At 38.2% G+C, this 19,725-nt stretch overlaps 2 protein-coding genes across 6 annotated transcripts in view; one reads left to right on the forward strand and one right to left on the reverse strand.

Moving 5' to 3' along the window:
* The window catches only part of LOC135212037 (uncharacterized), a 57,072-nt gene extending 49,365 nt beyond the window's left edge, over window positions 1-7,707 (reverse strand). Inside the window, exon 1 of the mRNA XM_064245346.1 lies at window positions 7,506-7,707. The gene's annotated coding sequence lies outside the window, so the exon portion shown is untranslated. The remainder of the gene's footprint in view (window positions 1-7,505) is intronic.
* LOC135212035 (uncharacterized) lies at window positions 7,687-18,986 on the forward strand. 5 transcript variants are annotated; one of them, XM_064245343.1, is made up of 3 exons: window positions 7,687-7,771; window positions 11,715-11,865; window positions 16,104-18,986. In XM_064245343.1, exons 2-3 carry the CDS (start codon window positions 11,752-11,754, stop codon window positions 18,855-18,857), a joined length of 2,868 nt encoding a protein of 955 aa, XP_064101413.1. In that variant the 5' UTR covers window positions 7,687-7,771; window positions 11,715-11,751; the 3' UTR covers window positions 18,858-18,986. The 5 variants fall into 5 exon arrangements, with proteins under 5 accessions (XP_064101413.1, XP_064101411.1, XP_064101410.1 ...); XM_064245341.1 differs by lacking the exon at window positions 7,687-7,771 and adding an exon at window positions 8,047-8,168; XM_064245340.1 differs by lacking the exon at window positions 7,687-7,771 and adding an exon at window positions 8,090-8,194.
* The last annotated feature ends 739 nt before the right edge of the window (window positions 18,987-19,725 follow it).

Consider the following 19,725-nt stretch of genomic DNA (forward strand, 5'->3'; position numbering starts at 1 on the left):
TTCTTTGTTAATGGGGTTAACCACCACTTCAGGTCGGATTTATCCCCTGTTGAATGGGAAAACAGTCTGACAAGTCTCCTGTCTTTTGACTCCACATTTGTTTGAGATAAAATTGCAGAGGTCTGAGATTTAATCTCCCTAGGGAAATGAACTGCTCTAATGAGGAAAGGGTGCCAGCAGACTGAGCCATTTCCCTCGCCGAGGTCCGTTCTTTTCCCTAAGAAGTTCGAGATTTTTTTCTAAGCCTCGAGCAATTCTCTCGAGATGGAAAAGCCCGAAAACACCGAGAATCCATCTGTATCCCCAGATAGACTATGTTCTGTCTGGGGATCAATTGTGATTTCTCGAGGTTCACGAGTAGTCCCAGAGATTTTGTCAAATCCAAAGTCTTCTGCAAGTCCTTCAAGCACTGAAGTTCCGATTTTGCTCTTATTAGCCAATCGTCCAGATAAAGGGATATATCCCTTCTAGATGTAGCCATCTCGCAACATTCATCATTAGCCTCGTGAATACTTGAGGGGCCGTAGACAGGCCGAAGCATAGGGCTCTGAATTGGAATACTTTTCCCTGCATTATGAATCGGAGATATTTCTTCGATGATGGATGCAGGGGGACATGAAAGTAAGCATCTTGTAGGTCTAAGGAGACCATCCAATCTCCTGGACGAAGAGCCGCAAGAACCGATTTTGATGTTTCCATAGAGAACTTTGTGTTCTCTACAAATTGGTTCAATGCACTCACATCCAGGACCGGTCTCCACCTCCCGAGGATTTCGGAACCAGAAATAAAAAGACGGTTGTAGAATCCTCGGGAATGCGGATCCCGAACCACTTTCGATGGCCTCCTTTTGCAACATCTGTTCTACCAGTTGCAATAATGCTTCTTTCTGGCAGGGTCCCTGTATTGGGCTGACAGTTCCCTCGGGTTCGTTGTCAAGGGAGGCCTGTCTTGAAAGGGGATCATATATCCCTTCGTTACCACCGAAAGCGACCATATTTCTGCCTGTCTGGCTCCTACCAGTGCTTGAAGGACTGGTGTTTCATTTTGCTTTCTTGATAGGTCTGAATGAAGACCTACCTCTCTTCTGTACTCCTCTCTTCTTAAAGGAGGGTCTGGCAGAGGAGCTCCCTCGAAAGGGCTGTTGAGGAGTACGATTCTCTCTCTTCATAGGAACCGAAGCCCTTGATTTCTCTGCAGATTGGGGCAAGAGATCTTGCGTGGCCTTTTCTGTCAAAGAATGAGAAATGTCCTTAACTAGTTGTGCAGGAAACAATTGGTCCGAAAGAGGAGCATAAAGAAGAGATGACCTCTGAATGGGAGTAACTGCTTCGTCAGAAAGGAGCTAATATAAGACTCTCTTCTTCAGAATTCCAGTTCCAAACAGCGAGGCCACCTCTCCTGATCCATCTTGAACCGCTTTGTCCATGCAGGACAGTACACTATAAAGGACTTCTGGACTAAGAGATTCATTCTCTTGAGTCTTCTTGGCCAAAAACACCCAAAGGGACCAGTCTAAGAAGTTAAAAAACTTCTAAGACATTAAACAATCCCTTGAGGAGATGGTCCATCTCAGAAGTCCCCCATGTGATTTTTGCAGATGACAAGGCTTGTCTCCTTGACGAATCCACCAGATTCGAAAAATCTGCTTCAGCAGTGGTAGGGAGAGCTAGACCCAGTGACTCGCCCGTCTCGTACCAAATTCCCTTCTTTCCTGATAGTTTGGAAGGAGGGCAGGCAAAGACTGTCTTCCCCGCCTTCTCCTTGGATTCAAACCAATTTCCTACGAATCGGAGAGCCTTATTCATAGAAATGGTTGGCTTCATTTTAACGAAGGATGATGGCTTCGAGACCTTCGTACTTGTAAATAAAGACCTCGGAGAAGGAGGAGCAGTAGGGCTTAAAGAGTCCCCAAACTCTTGAAGTAAGAGGGCTGCCAGCGTCTTGTAATCTGACAAGCCTGGAGCCGAGTGATCTTCCGAGTGCGAAACTTCTTCCAAATCCAACTCCATTTCCGAAGAGGATTGTTTATTTTCATAGGAGCGGGTCTCTTGCAACATCTGCTCCATCCACTCTTGCAAGAACGAGCGACCAGCCTGTTTGCGGCAACTTGCGTCCCTACGAGAGATAGGTTGATCCTGCAACACGACCTTATCCTTCTCCTGGCAAGAGCGACGGCCGCCTGTGCGGCACCTTTCTCTCCTGTCAGAGGAAGGATGTCCTCTCCTATCGCTTTCCCGGAACCACCCATATCCTGACAAGGGCTACGGCCGCCTGTGCGGCACCTAGAATCCCTGTCAGGTAAAGGTTTATCCTTCCGAAAGCTAGACAAACCCTCCTGGCTTAATTGTCTTTTGGAAGAAGTCCGTCTCTGTGGCTCATTGCGCCAGGTTGGCGCTCGTGGCTCCTTGCGCCAGGCTGGCGCTTCTGGCGCATTTCGGCAGGGTGGCTCTTCTGGCGCTGGCGCTTCTGGCGCATCTGGCGTATCTGGCTCTTCTGACTCGTATGGAGCTTCTAGCGCATCTGGCGCATTGCGCCAGGTTGGCGGTTTTGGCGCATTCTTTTCTTCTTTCCTTCCCTTCATTCTCTTTATCGGAATGAAAGAGTCCTTTTTTCTGGGAGTCTCCTTCGTGAAAACTCCTACTAAAGCGGAAAGCTGCTCCTGTACATTTAGGAGAATTTTTGCAGCCGCATTCTCTTTCTCCTTTCCTGATTCAGGTGAGGGTGGTCTAGAAGAGGAAGGAGACTCCGATTTACGTTTAGGAATTAATTTTCTTTTCTTCCTTTCACATGGAGATCCATCGGAGAAAAGTTCAGGGCTTGAATTCAAAGTTGGAGCCTTCCAACTCCTCTTTAAGGGGCGTGACAGTTCATCAGAGCTCCAGCCCCTTACATTAGGTGAAGAATCTGACGACGAAAAACACTTTTTTAGGATGGCTTTTTTCGGTATGGCGATCCTTGGCAGTTCGGGTCGTCACATAATCTGCCCGAGGGGACGCCTGATCGGTGGGGATTCTCCATAACCTCCGTAAGGCTTTTGACATTCCTTCTCCTCTGGGCCTGTGAGCTTGGAAGAGGTCTAGGCCTGGGAGCGAGATGGAGCCGATCAGACGCACCCTCCACTGCACTAGGGACACTTAAATCACTCTCACTGTGCTTACCTTGTAACATCAGCATATTACGTTCCATCCTTTGTAGTGCAGCTTTAAGATCTGCAATTTCCGTTGCTGGATTTGCAGTCTTAGTACAAGAGGAAGAAGATACAGGTTTAGGGTTAGGTGTTATTTTAATAGACTCGTTAGAACGAGACCATTTACTTATGCTCGGAGGAAGCCTTCCTAGCCCTATCCATATCTAATTTCCTTAAATAGGAATTTAAATTCTTCCATTCATCCTCATTCAAACCTGCACATTCATCACAGGTGTTAGATATTGAACATTCATTCATTCTACACCCCTTACAAACTGTGTGAGGATCTACCGAAGCTTTCGGTAGCCTCACCATGCATCCCTCATTTACACACTGTCTTCTAACCGTAAAGCTAGAATCCGACATTATGAGAAATATCCAAAAACCAAGTCCAAATAACAGTCCACGAAAGAGTATGCCAAACCAAAGATCCAATACGTCACCAAAATAACTGGCTTAGAAGATCAATAGCGATGAAAAAACACGAAAATCAAATCAGGAGTAACAACAACAATGTTGCTGTCACGGCAGATAGAAAAATCTGTCTTAGAAAACGGGAATGATTCCTATTCCCGCCACCAGCGGCGGGGCGGTAGATCACCTGACCTACCTGTAGAGTGTGCCGCGAAATTCGAATTTCTATCGGGGACGACGGAGTCTATAGCTAAGTATATATCTGACAGGTAAGTTGAATGCATAAAATTTAAAACTCGCATGCCGCCAACTGAGTAGACTCACCACCATCCTCCCGCTCTCCCATTGGTTCCTGATACTAGTCACCGCCATAAGATCCTTCTCTCCTATTGGTCAGCATCTCTCCCATGATCCCATCATGCATCTACGTAGCGGCGTGCTCTTTCGGCCACTTCGCGGCATCATCGGTTTTCGTAAACATGCAGAATTCGTTCATTCTATACGATTTTGTTTATTAATGTAAATTTGTTAGTGATTTCGTTGTAGTATACTTTATCGTGTTGTGTGAGAACTTAACTACATACGTATACTACATAACATAATTACGTACAGTATATAAGTAGTCATGGGTCCCAAGAAAATTGAAGTTCACGGAAAGAAGAGGATGCTTTCTTTGGAGAAAAGATGGAAATAATTAAAAAGTATGAAGTTGGTATACGATTGAGTGTGATCGCCAAGGAATACGGCCGAAATCCGCCGACAATAGGCACCATCCTTAAGCAGAAGGATGTCATCAGAGCAATTACACCTTCCAAGGGCGTGACTATTTTGTCCAGCAAGAGGAGCCACGTGCACGATGAAATGGAAAGGCTGCTTCTTGTCTGGATAAAAGACAAAGAAATCGCTGGCGATATGATAACGGTGACGGCAATCTGCCGCAAAGCCAGCGCTATTTTCGTCAATTTGATTGCCCAGGCCGAAGACGACGGAAAAGGGACATCGACGCCAACCCCAGAGTTCAAGGCTTCTCATGGGTGGTTCGAAAAATTCCGTAAACGGACTGGCATCCATTCGGTGGTGCGGCATGGGGAGGCGGCCAGCTCGGACATGAAAGCGGCCAAAGCCTTTATTAAGACGTTCAACGAGATGACAATCAAGGAAGGCTACAGTTCTCAGCAAGTCTAAAACTGTGATGAGACTGGCCTTTTTTGGAAAAAAAATGCCTCGTCAGACGCACATCACGCAGGAAGAGAAGAAGCTACCTGGGCATAAGCCTATGAAAGACAGGCTTACGCTCGCACTTTGTTCCAACGCCAGTAGGGACTGCAAGGTGAAGCCCCTACTTGTGTATCATTCGGAGACTCCTCGAGCCTTCAAGGCCCACAAAGTGCTGAAGGAGAAGCTTCCAGTGATGTGGAGGACTAATGCGAAAGCCTGGATAACGAGACTTTTGTTCACCGAGTGGGTAAATCTGTGTTTCGGCCCGACAGTGAAGAAATTCTTGGAAGAGAAGCGCCTCCCTCTGAAATGTCTCTCTGGTGTTGGACAATGCCCCTGCTCACCCTCCTGGGCTCGAGGAAGATATCCTAGCGGAGTATTCCTCTATCAAGGTTCTTTATCTTCCGCCTAATAATCCCCCTCTCCTCCAGCCCATGGACCAGCAAGTGGTATCGAACTTCAAGAAGCTGTACACGAAACATCTTTTCAAGAGATGTTTCGACATCACCGATACCACAAACTTCACCTTGCCTGAATTTTGGAAGGAGCATTTCGATGTTGTGATATGCATCCGACTCATCGACCAAGCTTGGCAGGAGGTTTCGAGGCGAACCTTGAATTCCTCGTGGAGGAAACTCTGGCCTGATGCCATATCTGCCCGAGACTTCGAGGGATTCGACATGGGTGAAGCTGGTGCTGCAGATTCAGGAACAGTTGACGATCCTGAAACTGTTTCACAACCAGATCTTGACGAGATCGTTGCACTCAGCAAGTCCATGGGGCTGGTCGTCGACGAGGACGACATCAATGACCTTCTCAAGGAGCATCAAGAGGAGCTTATGACGGATGACCTGAAGGAGTTGGAGGCCATGCAACATAACGTCGTTCAAGAAGAGTTCTCTAGCAGCGGCGAGGAGGAGGACGACGACTCTATGACAACGGCAGAAATTAAGGACGCTCTAGCTGCTTTTCATAAGGTGCAATCATTTGTAGAAAAGACACACCCCGAAAAGGCTTACATAGGTCGTATGCTTGCACAGTTCGATGACGTTTGCCTGAGTCGTTTCAGGAGCATTGTCAAAAGCAGGCAGAAGCAATCTTCCTTAGATACTAGTTATTTTTTAAAGAGGCCTTTAGTAGGAGTAAGCAAAAAGGAAGAACCAAGTGATACTAAAAAAAAACAAAGTTGAAAGTAGTGAAGAAGTTGAAATTTTGTAAAAAAAAAAAAAATAAATAAATAAATAAATAAATAAAATAAAATAAAATAAAAAAAAAAAGTGTAAAAAAGTAAAAAAATTTATAAATGAAAAAAGAAAAAAAAAATTTAATTTTAAGTTTTTAGTAAAGTTAAGTGTTACAGTTTTGTTAATGTCTTTCGTAAAGTTTAGTTTGTTTTCCTGACATTTTTTTATGTTTCGTAAAGTTAAATGTATGTATCTGCCGTTTGTCCTCCTCCTCTGTCGCCCCTTTCGGATATAACCTCACTCTAAAGGTAAGCTTCCACATTTCACTACATACGTACGTATGTACGTACAGTATTTCTTGTATACCATGTACACTTATACACTTTATTTACAGGTACTACTATGTAATACAATATCAGCAGTACGTATTACCTAAGTTACTAGGTACCTAGCTATTGAATGGTCCAAATTGTTGTAGTATTTCATTGTTTATAGGTCAATTTAGCTTTATTGTGAAATTTACTGGGGTGTTTTTGGAGGGCTTGGAACGGATTAGCCATTTTACATGTAAAATGCGGTTCAAGTTACAAAAAACTCACGATATAAATGTCGCCTCGGAATGGATTAATTTCGTATCTCGAGGTACCACTGTATAGGTATACATACAAAGTAATGATACATAGGTACATATAGGTACACAGATCAAAGATGTATTTCAGCAGGATGCATCCTAACCTAACTTCCCACTAACCTAAAGGCCACCACTAACGTTCAGTTAAAATTGCACCATTACGCCTGCACAGTTGGACTGTGTAGACAAACCTGAACCTACTAGTACTAGTAATTCAATTTTGCCTGCACAGACTGACTGTGCTGGCGTAACTGAACATTAGCGGCAGCTTTTTCCTATCCTGGGAAGCCATAGCCCAATCTTTTCAGGGGGCACAGTTTTCCATGGATTCAATGGTGAGATTGAACAGCAGAACAAATGGTACCTAGCTACTACTAGGTATTTCATAGATTTTCAACTATATTTAGCCAATTGGCTAGCAGTGATGGTAAAAATGTATGAGGTAATAAAAAAAACCACAAAAAAAAAGTATGAAGTAATAAATAATATAATAAATTATAAGAAAATTTTTTATAGTAATAAAAGAGATGAGATAAAAAAGCATAATAGGATAAATATAACAAATTATAACATTCTGTTTATTAGAACTGGAATAGGTAATTCTGGAGTATAAAATTCAAGCCAAAGGCTGGGCATTAGGTAGCTACCCTATGACGCCATTCATATTCAAATGGTTTATGGTTGGAGTGCTTTACGAAACTACCATTAATATGGCTTGCATAGGGTAGGAGGTACATAGCCTAGTTGTTTGTTTGTAACGTAAAAACACCAAATAAACAAACAAACAAACATAGCCTAGTAACCTAATTTACCTACCTACCTACTACCTATGCTTAGGATAAACGTTTTACTGAAAAAGCTATTACATTACCTTAGCCCAGCTTTGCCTTGCCTCTAAACAAAATTCCCTCACTTGTAGGCAACAATTAGGACTGTAAAATCGTAACAACAATGGGTTTAACACAAAGAAATTGATTTGCTGGGTTGTAGGGACATGTTGCCACCAATGGATTTGGGAAAATGACTCGCACCTCGAGGATTGAAACGACGCTATGGTTGTTACTTTGTGGATTGCCACCGTAAGCATAACTATCGGAAAAGTTGAATAGTATCATATTCTGGTTCAGCAGGCTTTTGGTAAAAAAACACACACTGTATTTTTATTTCTATAGTTTTTTCTTATCTGCAACGGGTATAGGTTTAAAAATACAGCTAGGATTTTTAACCCAAGTTGCTTTAAGTTGCGTTTACTACTACTAGTACGTATATGGATTGAATTTTCTTGTGTTCATTTTAATAATCTAATAAGTTTACATATTGTATATCATTGTGTTATTAAGCTTTGAAATCAGTTTACTATTATGCATCCATCTTTTTCTTTTATTGTAGTAAAGCAGAAGTAAAAGAATTTAAAAGAATTTGCTTTGAAACGGCCACAAATTATTTGGCAACTATTAGTAAAGAAGAAGTTGTCATGGAAACATGTCAACAAAAACAAAACCCTTCAAACTTCAAATTTCCTCGTTGAATTAATGTAATTTTACAGTTGAAGATACAAATGCAAGTATTCTTAACATTACGAAAATTTCAGCACATTCTAATACACAATTTCTTAGCAAATTTATAGATTGTTATCCTGTCTGCATTGTCATGATGAATTTCATAGGTAGTAGGTAGTAAAAGGCCATACGGACACGGGTACGATACAGCCTACCTAGGTAGTGTCGGCTTACCATAAATAGTAGGTATACTAGCCTATTAACTAGCTACCTATTAGGCTAACAGTAAGTATCAGGAGTTTGCTCTATAAACGGGAGAATATTGTCATCTGAATATGACCTGGATAATATTCTTTAATACTAGCCTATATCTAACAAAATAAATGAATCGTAACTTTACCCAATGGTAGTATTTTGTGACTGATTTTCTTTAGTACCTAGGCTAGGTACTACCTGTATAGTACCCTACGGCATTTTGGTTGTGCATTCCAAATCTAGTTAGGCTAATCTATAGATAGGTACCTAGTAGTACTACCTAGCCTATAATTCCTTGCCAGTTGCATGAACCACCATAAATCCTACTTAATGAGTTCATAAAGTACCTACATAATTCATGCATGTAAGCAATACATGGGGTAAAAAACCGCATGGTACAGGGGTGGACCATGTACGATCAATGTGTACAACCCCAAGAAAAGTACATTATAACGCGTCCTGACACCGGAGTAGAGGTCTTTGGCTCCGTTTCTCACCAACAACAAGTCGCGTCTGATGCCCATCTCCTAGGTATGTAAGGATGCGTTATAATGTACTTTTTATGGGGATGTACACATTGATCGTACATGGTCCACCCCTGTACCATGCGGTTTTTTACCCTAGTAGTAACAGGCTACCTATAAAGGTAGCATGGACTAGCTAGCTATTGCAGGGATTCATCCAGGCCTCACTTTGGGTATTCTGTCTTTACCTGATTAAAGGCTTTATGCCCCCATCCTAACCTGACTTCGAGCACCAAGTTTCAGAGTAAAGCTTAGAAATTCACTCTATCTGACTTTGCAGATTAGGTTGTATTAGGTAGGTTGTATCTGGCAAGGAGGACATTCCTTGTCTTTCCCTTCATGGCACAGAACATTTAGGTAAATGACCGAGCGGCGACATAGCACCCACCGATCCCGGATCGCGGCCACTTCCTGAAAAAGCAGTTGAATTAGGCTATACCATTAGGTATTTCATAATTTAGGAGAAAACACTTACTTCAAGAGGGGTACGTATAAAGCGGTCACATTGTGCTGCCTGGATGGGCCACAACTTTTGACTGACGCTTATGGCAGTAATTTCAAGTACTTTTTCAGGAAGTTGGCTGCGTTCTGGGATCGGTGACCACTGTGTCGCTGCTCGGTCATTTACCCTACCTATTGCACACCTTCAATTTGGGAGGTAGTAACAGAAAAGTATGTGTAATAGCCTAATAGCACATGCTATTAGGCACCCCTAAATATCAAAGAACTTGAAACAGAACAGATTCAAACAGTAACATTTATTGTTTATCTGCCTAATTTCCATGTGGAAAAAGTGCCATAATGACCATCATTCAGCTACTATTTATGATGCTTAAAGTATTGTAGTTAAATTACCCAATATTGCCGATGCAAACTATTCCTTTTTATGCTTTCCCCTCTACATGTACCCAACAATTATGAGGTATGGGGAAATGAGTCTTTAGGTAGAGAAAAGCCAAAAATAAGTGAATACACCTGTCAGAAAGGTAGGGAATGTAAAATTCACAACATAATTGGTGAAAATAATACATAGTTCATGCATATCAACAATAACAAACAAACAAAAATATATGAAGCATGAAAGTGTAGCATGTACAATTACAGGGATTCATCCTAATCTAACTTACCTAGGCATAGGTTCCCTACCCAGCCAGGTCTGAACTCTGACAAGAAAACAATTGAACAAAAACACCATAAGAGTCATAGGATAAATTACAGACATGCAAATAACCTATCCTTAGGATGCTGGGTCTTTACTGGGCCCATGGGCCAAAAGACACCTCCTCTCCCCACCTAAGAAACTAGAGTTTTATTAATCCAAGTGAAATGAAGAAATTTATCCCAAACTAACCTTGCACACTGGGTCCTATTTGGCAAGGGGCACCACCTGTCTCTCCCTTAATACTGTACATGACATATTCCTTACCTAGATGTTTGGAAGTGCACAGTGCATATTTCCTCTTCGATTCCAAGTCCTGATAATGGACTCATTCAGGCAAAGTTTCTTTTGTGGATGAGAGGCAATTATCAGTGAAAGGAATAATCTTACTTCCAGATGAATGAAGAATAGTTATGCTACATCTTGTATAACAAAATATATCACTAAAGATCTCAGTCAACACTTTTTGCATTCAAGGCAATGATTTTTAAACTAAAGAAACTTGTAAAAACTTTGGGTGATTTAGAAAACTTCCAGATATTTAAGAACAAGAATTGTTCCTACTGGAATAAAAGTCTTTGTCTTTTATATAGATGTGCATTTTTACAAAAGCTGATTCTGGTGTTGAAGTTTGATAACAAGGTGCTAGTTAAGTCTATCACACATAAGACACTGACAACATGTGGCAGAGTAAGTGAAAGAACAGATGGTGCTTGCAGAGAAAGGTTAAATATAAAAAAATTAAAATTTATAGACATTTACTTAAACCTACTGAAGTAAGAATTGTAGAATCCATATGTACAGCACAGTATAGCTTTAAATTCATCTGATTCGTGGTCAGCCGTCTTTTGCCTTTCCCGTTATTGAATGGCTCATTATTCATTCTGGTTTTTTATTTTTTATTTTATACTATATTTTTTCATCCTGTTTTAAGTTTTCAATTCATTATTTATTCCTTAACAGAATTTAAAGTGTATTTGAAAAATATTGTACTGTATATGTAAAGACAGTTTTAATTTGTTGTAGGTTAAAATGGTTTATTTGATTGAAAGCTGAATTTCCAAAAAGGTAATCAATTTGTATGCTTATTAGAAGTGCAGACACAGATATAATAAAGTTTAACACTAATTGTCAAATTACTATGAAATACCTACCCCAAGGTAATTCATCAATGTTTACTCAAGGAAAACAGATGATCTTATGATGGCTGGCATGGTAATAACAAGGCACTTATACCTCTTCCACCTTGTGAACGAAAAATGTATACAATATTTAAGGAATTTAGGAGAATTATGCACAGACTATTAACATAGGATGAATACTAAAATCTCAACAGAAATATGGATGAAACAAGAAAAATTATAAAAAATAATCCTGCAAAAGTAATAATATGTACACTATTTTTCGAAGCAATACCAACCAATGTGTTGCTTACTTGATGGGCACACATGGAATGATTTTACCACTTACTGTCAGTGATGTTACCCAGATGAATATCTGGCCAATTGAGGGTTTAACAAACTGTTTTTCTTTTCAGAATGATGATTTATTTTTATGTTGATGTATTATAATGTCTTCAAAATGTTTTGAGGTGTTTGCTTAAATTTGTGTTACAGATAATTTCATTTATGATTCTTCCCCAGGTGCTTATCCAGTAGAGAGTGAAATCCGGTGGGAAAAATGACCAAATGTTCCTTAATTGTTGATATTATCATTGGAGAACTTACAGTAGTGGAGTCTTCAGCTGTTGTCCGTCACGTTAAGAATCCATTATGCCCTATTGTTGCAGTCCAGGTATTTTATTCTTTACCTTTCATGTAAAAAGATTGGATGTGTTCATGTGAATTACAAATTATAAGTCCTGTAAGATTTATTAAAACCCTAACACCTCAGAAAAGCTGAGAAACTGAGTTAAATTACTGCAGAATAATGATAACCTTCTTTAAGGGCAGCTCATGTTTTACCTGAGAAAATCACCCAACTTTTGTACCTGAGCCAGCCTAGTCTCTTCAAGAAAGTTGCTACTGGATGTACGTATCATCTTAATTAATAAACTTTCCTTTTAAAGAGAGGCAGGTTAAATTTTTTAGGTGTACAGAGATATAGAGGGCAGTTCCATATGTGGAAAGTCTGTGCTTTGAAACTGACTGGGCAAGTTGACTGTTAAGTATACTGTATGTGAATCTTATTGAGTATCTGTGGAATTGCAAAGCTTAACATGTACAGTGAAGCTGAGGGATTGGAGGTGGCATAAAACAAAATCTCTTGTTGACAGATAAGCCACATTAACTAAGATCTGGTTTACCTGCTGAGAGAAGTACATCATATACATATTACATGCTTTTTAAGGAGCACCAGCTCCCTAGATCTCTTCATGACATTACAGTATACGTGTTCCATTATTTCCAAGCCCATCAATTTGATAGTGTGTACTTGATTTTTATTTTTTGGTCCACTAGCAGCTTTAGGTTATGTTGTTGCCAGCAGAAGTCAAAGCTTTGTGTTCATCCTAATAACATCTCATCAGAACATCCTCCTGGCATAGTTTTCCCAGGTTTCTTCGCTGATAAACCTGGTTTGGAGAGCAGGTGCAAAAGCTTTACTTAATAACGTACAAGTAGAAATGTTTTCAATGTGTACTTTACCAGGACAGAGTTCCAGTCCTTGTCTGTACATTTTGTTCTCTTTCAATGAAACCTTTGATATGGATACCTTTACTTGCCCTTTGACTTTGATAATAGCATACATACTAGTTTCTTCAGTCTGGAAAATGATCAGGAGGTTCAGGCTACCTCACTCCTTAATTACTACAAGCTTTATAATTTGAAACATACTGTATGTAATTTTTGTAAACAATAATTTTTCAATGCAAGCTTTTTACTTTTACCAATTCTTTCTGGTCACTTGCAGATGATTAGACACTATGTGAGTTAGCTGCCTTGGAAAGACTTATAAAAACATATACTAATGTTTTAACCAAATGGTCGTAGCAGATATTTCTACCATAATAGTATGTATGTATATAGGAAATGTGTAAAGTTTTGGTAGATGCATGAAGGGCTCTGTAAAATAATGGGTTTGTATATACGTAAATACTACATACTGTACCTGATTCCTTTTAGAGAAAATTACATACTCTCTCATTTTTCATCCTGGTCTTATCCTACTATAATGCAGTTTACAATTTGTCAAAATACAAAACTTTATAATAGATGGTCCTTTTCAGTTGTAATTCTAGATGTTTTTTTTTTTGCACTTTTTGTTACTACTATATGTGTAATTGTTTAGAATGAAAAAGGATAAAGGTGGACATATTAAAATTTTGACTGACCCTCAAATATAACTGTCCTAGTAGATCACATGGTACTGTTCATTGTTTTAGATAATTCATTGTTTAAAATAATGGTTACCTGTATAATAGGTGATAGGAATGAATTTGGTTCTCTCTGCTCTTATGATTTTTAATTATTTGGCTTGGTCTTGTAATACAGTTTCTTTCTCCATCTGAACCTTTGATTTTGTGCCATGGAGTTTGGACATTACAACATAGAATTAATTTCAAAAGTATGTATACTTTTATTGAAGCACAAATTTTATGAGTTTTTCCAAATCTTTCTACATGTACCTTCTGTGCCTTTCTGTCCCTCTACTGATGTTGATAATTTTACTCCCTAAGTCTACTTATTAGGAATATGCACTGTATTCAGCTTCAGTTTTTGTATTTGCATTTTTTCATTAAAAATGGAACTTACTATGACAAATTGTGTGTACTTTCTCAAATCGTCTTTTTCCGATATCTGTAACTATGTTAAATGCACTTTTTTTCCATGTAAAATTTAGATGTATGGACCTGAGCTGTATAAATACGTACAGTTCCTAGTACGTACCCACCATAGTTGGATGTCATGAATCTTGTAGTTTGTGTCTCTGCTGATTAAAGGATGGTCGTGTGATCCAGCTGTATTGTTTATTTATTGCGCTTATGAAATACTTTCTTGTAACAGACTTTTGATTATGGATATAAATACTTTCAGACCTTCTTTCACCTTTTGTATTGAAGACCCCTTTTAAAATATTATCTCTGTGATTGCTGTTGTTACTGTACCATTTAAAAAAAAAATTTTGTTAACAGGGTTTTCAGCTCATAAGTATACCTCCTTTTTTGAAAGCTCAACAGTATTTCCATGACTTTTTATATTCTATTCAGTTACTTATGTAGGTCCTTGATCTTAGGGTTTTCAATATATATCACACATTTGACTGAATTCCTGGGATGGATTTCTGGTGGTTTGGAATATTATCAACTTTTATGATCTCAATGATTTGCAATGTCTCCAGCTACCCAACACATGTTCCAGACTGACATGAGAAGTAGCCAATGGTCTGACCTTTTCTTTAACTTTCCTGTACTGCTAAACTCCTTATCCCCAGCTTATTCCCTGTGCTACTATTACCCAAAATACATTATATAGGACACTCTGACCAAGCCCAGTATCATGACTTGCATACTTTTATTCATTTGTTCATGATTTTTCCTTTGGTTCTGTTCTTATGACAACTCAACTTCTTCGGGGGCACTTGCTGAAAGGGTGTAAGGTGTTGTATGCATGCTCTCTGGCTATTAAGGCTATGGGGTGGGTGCACTAAGCTTACTTTGAATTTTGTTCTGCCCTGACTTTTGCTGCCTTCAAAGCTAAACTATACTTTATAGTGCTAAGAAATCATATTCAAAGAGGAAACATTTTAGATTCATCACAACAGTGCCCTTTTCTCTTCATACAAGACTATCTCTGAAAGCTTCTGTAAATCTGACCTTCCCCTTTTCCTCAAAGCCACTGTCATTTTCCTGAATTCAATACAACAGTTCTTATTTCTACTCTAACTGAAGTCGTGGAAACTACTAAGTCCTTTAGACAAGATCAACCATTGATATTCTATGTTTTTTACCCATATTTGGGGATTCTTCCATCACTGCTTTGATATCTCAAGAGGCATTTGACATTTGACAGTCTTGGTAGCCAAACTTCCTATTTATGGCTTCATTCCTCTCTGTACAGTTATTGTTTTACTTGATTATTGTCAGTCTATTCTATTTGTTTACATGATAGTGCTATATCTGTCCCATCCCCTTCACCTTTATTGGTGTACTTTGAATCAGTTGTTTCCCAACTGCATGCTCTGTTTTCATTAGTATGCTCTCTTGGACTACCAGTTCACACCTTGATGATCTAATATTCACATTATGTATAGTACTATTAGCTTTAACCCAGATAAATTAGAACACTCAGTTCCCATATGGCTAAGCATCTCCTATTCTTCTCACCCCCATTCAAAAGTTTTATCTCTGTACGTATCACTTTTTATGTGGTTATACTAAGAAAGTGAATATGATTACTACTTTGATTAATAGGTCTCCAAGTTTTCCTAAGATTTATGGAGGACATATTCATCCTTGTATGCAGCATTGTTCTCCAGTTTGAATTAAATGTTGGGCTTTATGTTTTAAGGAAAGAATATAATAAAAGGCTTCAGTGTCGTAAAGAATTCAGCTCTATTTTCAAAATAGATCCATGTCATCTCAGACATGAGGCTTCTGCCCTCTGCTGATTCTGTTTATAAGACTTGTTATTGTTCTTAAAAGCTTTTTTGACTGTGATACCTTTACTGTCACAGCTGTGTTAACCACATTGGGCTCCACAGTTCCACAGATGCTGTGTGGAATTTAAAAACTGTGGGATCTGCTGTTGACTTCCAGTGTGAAATTCTCTTATTTTTATTTTTGAAATTACATGTGTAAAAGGTCTGTTAACACACGTTTTGTGATATGGCGAGGTAATTTTCAAGTCATGCTTATCTGAGTTTTATCTCCATGAAAAATCATAAACTTTATCTGTAATGTTAAGCAGATATTTCAGTTGGCACAGATGAATATTACATTGCCTCTCTTGTAGTAATGTTTAATAAAGTTTGCCATTTTTCTACATTTTTGGACAAAATTTGTAGAACATATAACAAGCAGTTTTTCTTTTCAGATATCAAAAGGGCCATTATTGTATATTCCCTTTCTTACACCTGAAAGCATCACGAGCCATCTCCAGTATATCAGCAGTGGACATCAGTTTCTACCTCTGGAAGTGGAAGAGAGTTACCTCAATGGTGGTAAATTCATCTTCCACAGAGGAAAATCATGTTTGTATACAGTGCCACAGGAATCCTTGCAAAAGGGTAACTGTAATAATCAAGATTCCAGTTTCAATGATAGAGTTGTTTTATCACAAAATGTTGTGGTTATTGTTATGAATGCATTAATGTATCCACCTGCCTTCTTTGGAAAATGTACTTTACAGTTACAGCCTCATGGAGAAATAGATGGACACATGGCAGGGAAAGTAGAATTAAGAAATCACATTGGAAACTTGGTAGGGTATATGTCTATGTCTGTCTCTCTTCGATATTTAGGAGAGGATGTAGTACTTCATTCAGTGAGACATAATGACGCTACAGATCAAGATTTATTAAATACAAATCTTGATAATTTTGTCTCTGTTGGCAAGGAAAATATAAGTCCTACTAGGGAGGAAAAATGTTTTAATGAAAATTTCAAGTCTGCAAAGCACATAGATGTGATGACAGATGAAAACCCTAATAAATTTTTTGGCCGTAATGCATATGGACTTGAGCACTCCTTTAAGTGTTCAAGACCCTTAGATAGTAAAGAAATGGTTGTACAACGTGAATCATCAGAAGAAATTGCACTGAGAATAGCTGCATTAGTGAGAAGTGAAGCATCTCCAGAAGAACAAGTAAATGCAGAGAATACAAATGTTGCTTCTTGTAGAAAATCAGATATCTGCATTCAGCCTGATCCCATTTTATATTTTGGTCATGATTCTGAAAGTGAAAAAATGTGGAATGAAAAAATGACAGACTTTGGAGGATTTTTTGAAGTTGTAGGTAATTTTGATCATTGTTTCAAAGATCTGGAACAAGAATCTAACTCATACTCAGGCAGTGTTGAGTCATACAGGAGTGAAACTTCCTTGCAGACATCAGTAGAGTCTGGGTCAAAGGATAAAGGGAAAAACAATGATAAACTATCTAGTATTTCGGGATCTGTCAATAAAAGTAGTTATAAGAATCCAGAGAGAAAAATTGATAATAAATGTCAAGCTCTAAAAATGCCCAAAGGCTGGCTACGTTCAACGCCTGTTGCTTCATGTAACATGCAAAATAAAGCTGTTTACCCTAGACTAACCCGAACATCGTTGCTTCGCAGGGCAAAATTAGATCCTCAGTTAGCACATCAGCTTCATGCTGAAGTTAGATACCAAGTTAAGCAGAAGCTACAGTCATTAGAGAAAAATTTTAAAGATGAATTGACTGATATCAAGAAAAGAAAATTATTGAAAAACAAAGGTTCTCTTTTGGTTTCAGTTGGCTGTCAGGCAAGTAGTGGCTCCAGTGAAAAAATTACTCCTCATTATTATGATTATCATAAAGACTTTGCTCAGCAAACTGTAGTGCATGAAACTTCAAATCAGTTTACACAGATAAATAAAGAGATACTGAAGAAAACTGATTCAGGAGAAAATGTAAAGGGAGGAAAATACAGTAAAATAGAAAAAGATAGAACTTTTGACATTTCTGATTATAATCATAGTCGTCTTACTGAATATGATGATGATTTTGAAATATCAACCATCTCCAAACCTGATCCAGACTCTGTGACAGAGTTTCCAGTACTATATCAAGAGAGTTCAGAAACTGGTGAGTTGTCAAGGAGTGTATCAAGTAAAGAACTGTCACATCCATCGATCTCTAAGGGTGAACCAAAAAAACACGTTAAAGAGGGAAAAGGAACAAACACAATGCGGGACATTAAGATGAAAGTCTCTAACAGCAAAGAAAGTAGTTCAGTGAAAAGTTCTGTTAAAAGTGACAGCGAGTTTCTGGATGCAAAGAATCAGGAATTGGTATCTAATAGTATGGGTTCCCAAAAAATTGCTGGCATAATTGAGAAAAAATTGATTAAAAAAGAAACATCTTCAAGCCAAGGAAGCATTTCTGAAATTGATATTCCTGACAGGAGTGAATCTGACGTTCATTCTTCAATTGCAACCTTGTCACCAGAAGCCTCAGAAGTTAGTGAGGCATCCAATCTTTCAAAAGAAGTATATCAAGAAATAATGAAAGGCAGGAAAGCAGATGTTCTTTTGAGAAATGGTAGCCAAGGATTTGAAAAGAAGTGTGAAATGTCCTCTGCTGAAGAGGCTGTTAGTAGTGCTATTTCTTCTATTTCTGTGGGGAAAAATTTACACTTGAGTGCATCTGATGATGTAAAGAATGTGAAAGCAAGGTTTGTTATGACTGGGGAAACATTTAGCATTGGGGAAATAATTAACTCAGACAATGATCTCTGTGATTCACCAAAGGAAGATGTTGACACTTCAAAAGATTTATTAAAAGCTAAGCACATAAAGAATCTTTATAAAGAAAGGAAAATAAGGGAATTACATAAAACCTACACAAAATCAGAACCTTCAGTTTTAGAGAAGCCAAGTGAAGTTCTAAGCAGCCCCAGAAATCTACCCCATTCAAGTGTCTCAGTTTCAGCAAAGGATGTGGACGATGAAGACAGCAGCACTGTCAGCAATATTAGTGCTAGAATTGCAGCTCTTCTGATGCCTAAACAACTGGAAGTTGCAGCACTTCATACAGATTCTATAAGCTCTTATATGCCTTCCAATGTTAGTGATACATTATCAAGTTTGTCAGATTTAGAATGATCCTATGTGAAAGTCAGTCATGTAATTTATGTTAATAAAAATAATGTTAGATTATTTATGATGATCTTGCCATATACTCATGTTTATGTCTACCTTGTATAGTAATTGGTAATAAATTACTTCATCTTGTGTTATTCTATTAATATCCTACATATTTTTTTATAATTTCTCTATTCACACACAATATGCATAAAAAATATATACAGTTGTTTATATGTATATTTATTAATTTATATAGATATATATGTATATATATATATACTATATATAATATATATATATATATATATATACGTATATATATATATATAAAATATATATATATATATATATGATATATAGATATATATATATATATATATATAATATACTTATTATATATATATATGCCCCTTTCATCTCACACACACACACACATATATATATATATATATATATATATATATATATATATATTATATATATATGAATACTTATCACATCACCGTGATTCATATAAATCATTCGAGCTACAAATGTCCTTTAATATATAATTCGCTCTACCTCAGAATTGATATATTTTCATATATGTACTGAGGGGAAATTTTTAGTTGATAATAATTTGTCCCCCCATGGGATCGAACCACCGTCCAGTTGGACGGGAAACGAAATCAGGAACGGACAGTGACGCTACCGAGTCTGCTATCAGAGAGGCTCTGATAGCAGAATCGGTAGCGTCACTGTCCGTTCCTGATTTCGTTCCCCGTCTAACTGGACGGTGGTTTGATTCCATGGGGGGATGAAATTATTATCAACTAAAAATTCCCCCTCGGTACATATATGAAAATATATCAATTCCGAGGTAGAGCGAATTAGATATTAAAGGACA

Source organism: Macrobrachium nipponense, chromosome 40 (genome assembly GCF_015104395.2).
Source record: "Macrobrachium nipponense isolate FS-2020 chromosome 40, ASM1510439v2, whole genome shotgun sequence".
NCBI lineage: Eukaryota > Metazoa > Arthropoda > Malacostraca > Decapoda > Palaemonidae > Macrobrachium > Macrobrachium nipponense.

Bases quoted from the DNA above. Each gene is read 5' to 3' on its own strand.
- LOC135212035 (XM_064245343.1), top strand. From the start codon at position 11,752: ATGACCAAATGTTCCTTAATTGTTGATATTATCATTGGAGAACTTACA. The intron at 11,866-16,103 runs GTATTTTATTCT...TTTTCTTTTCAG, and splicing joins GCCCTATTGTTGCAGTCCAG to ATATCAAAAGGGCCATTATT.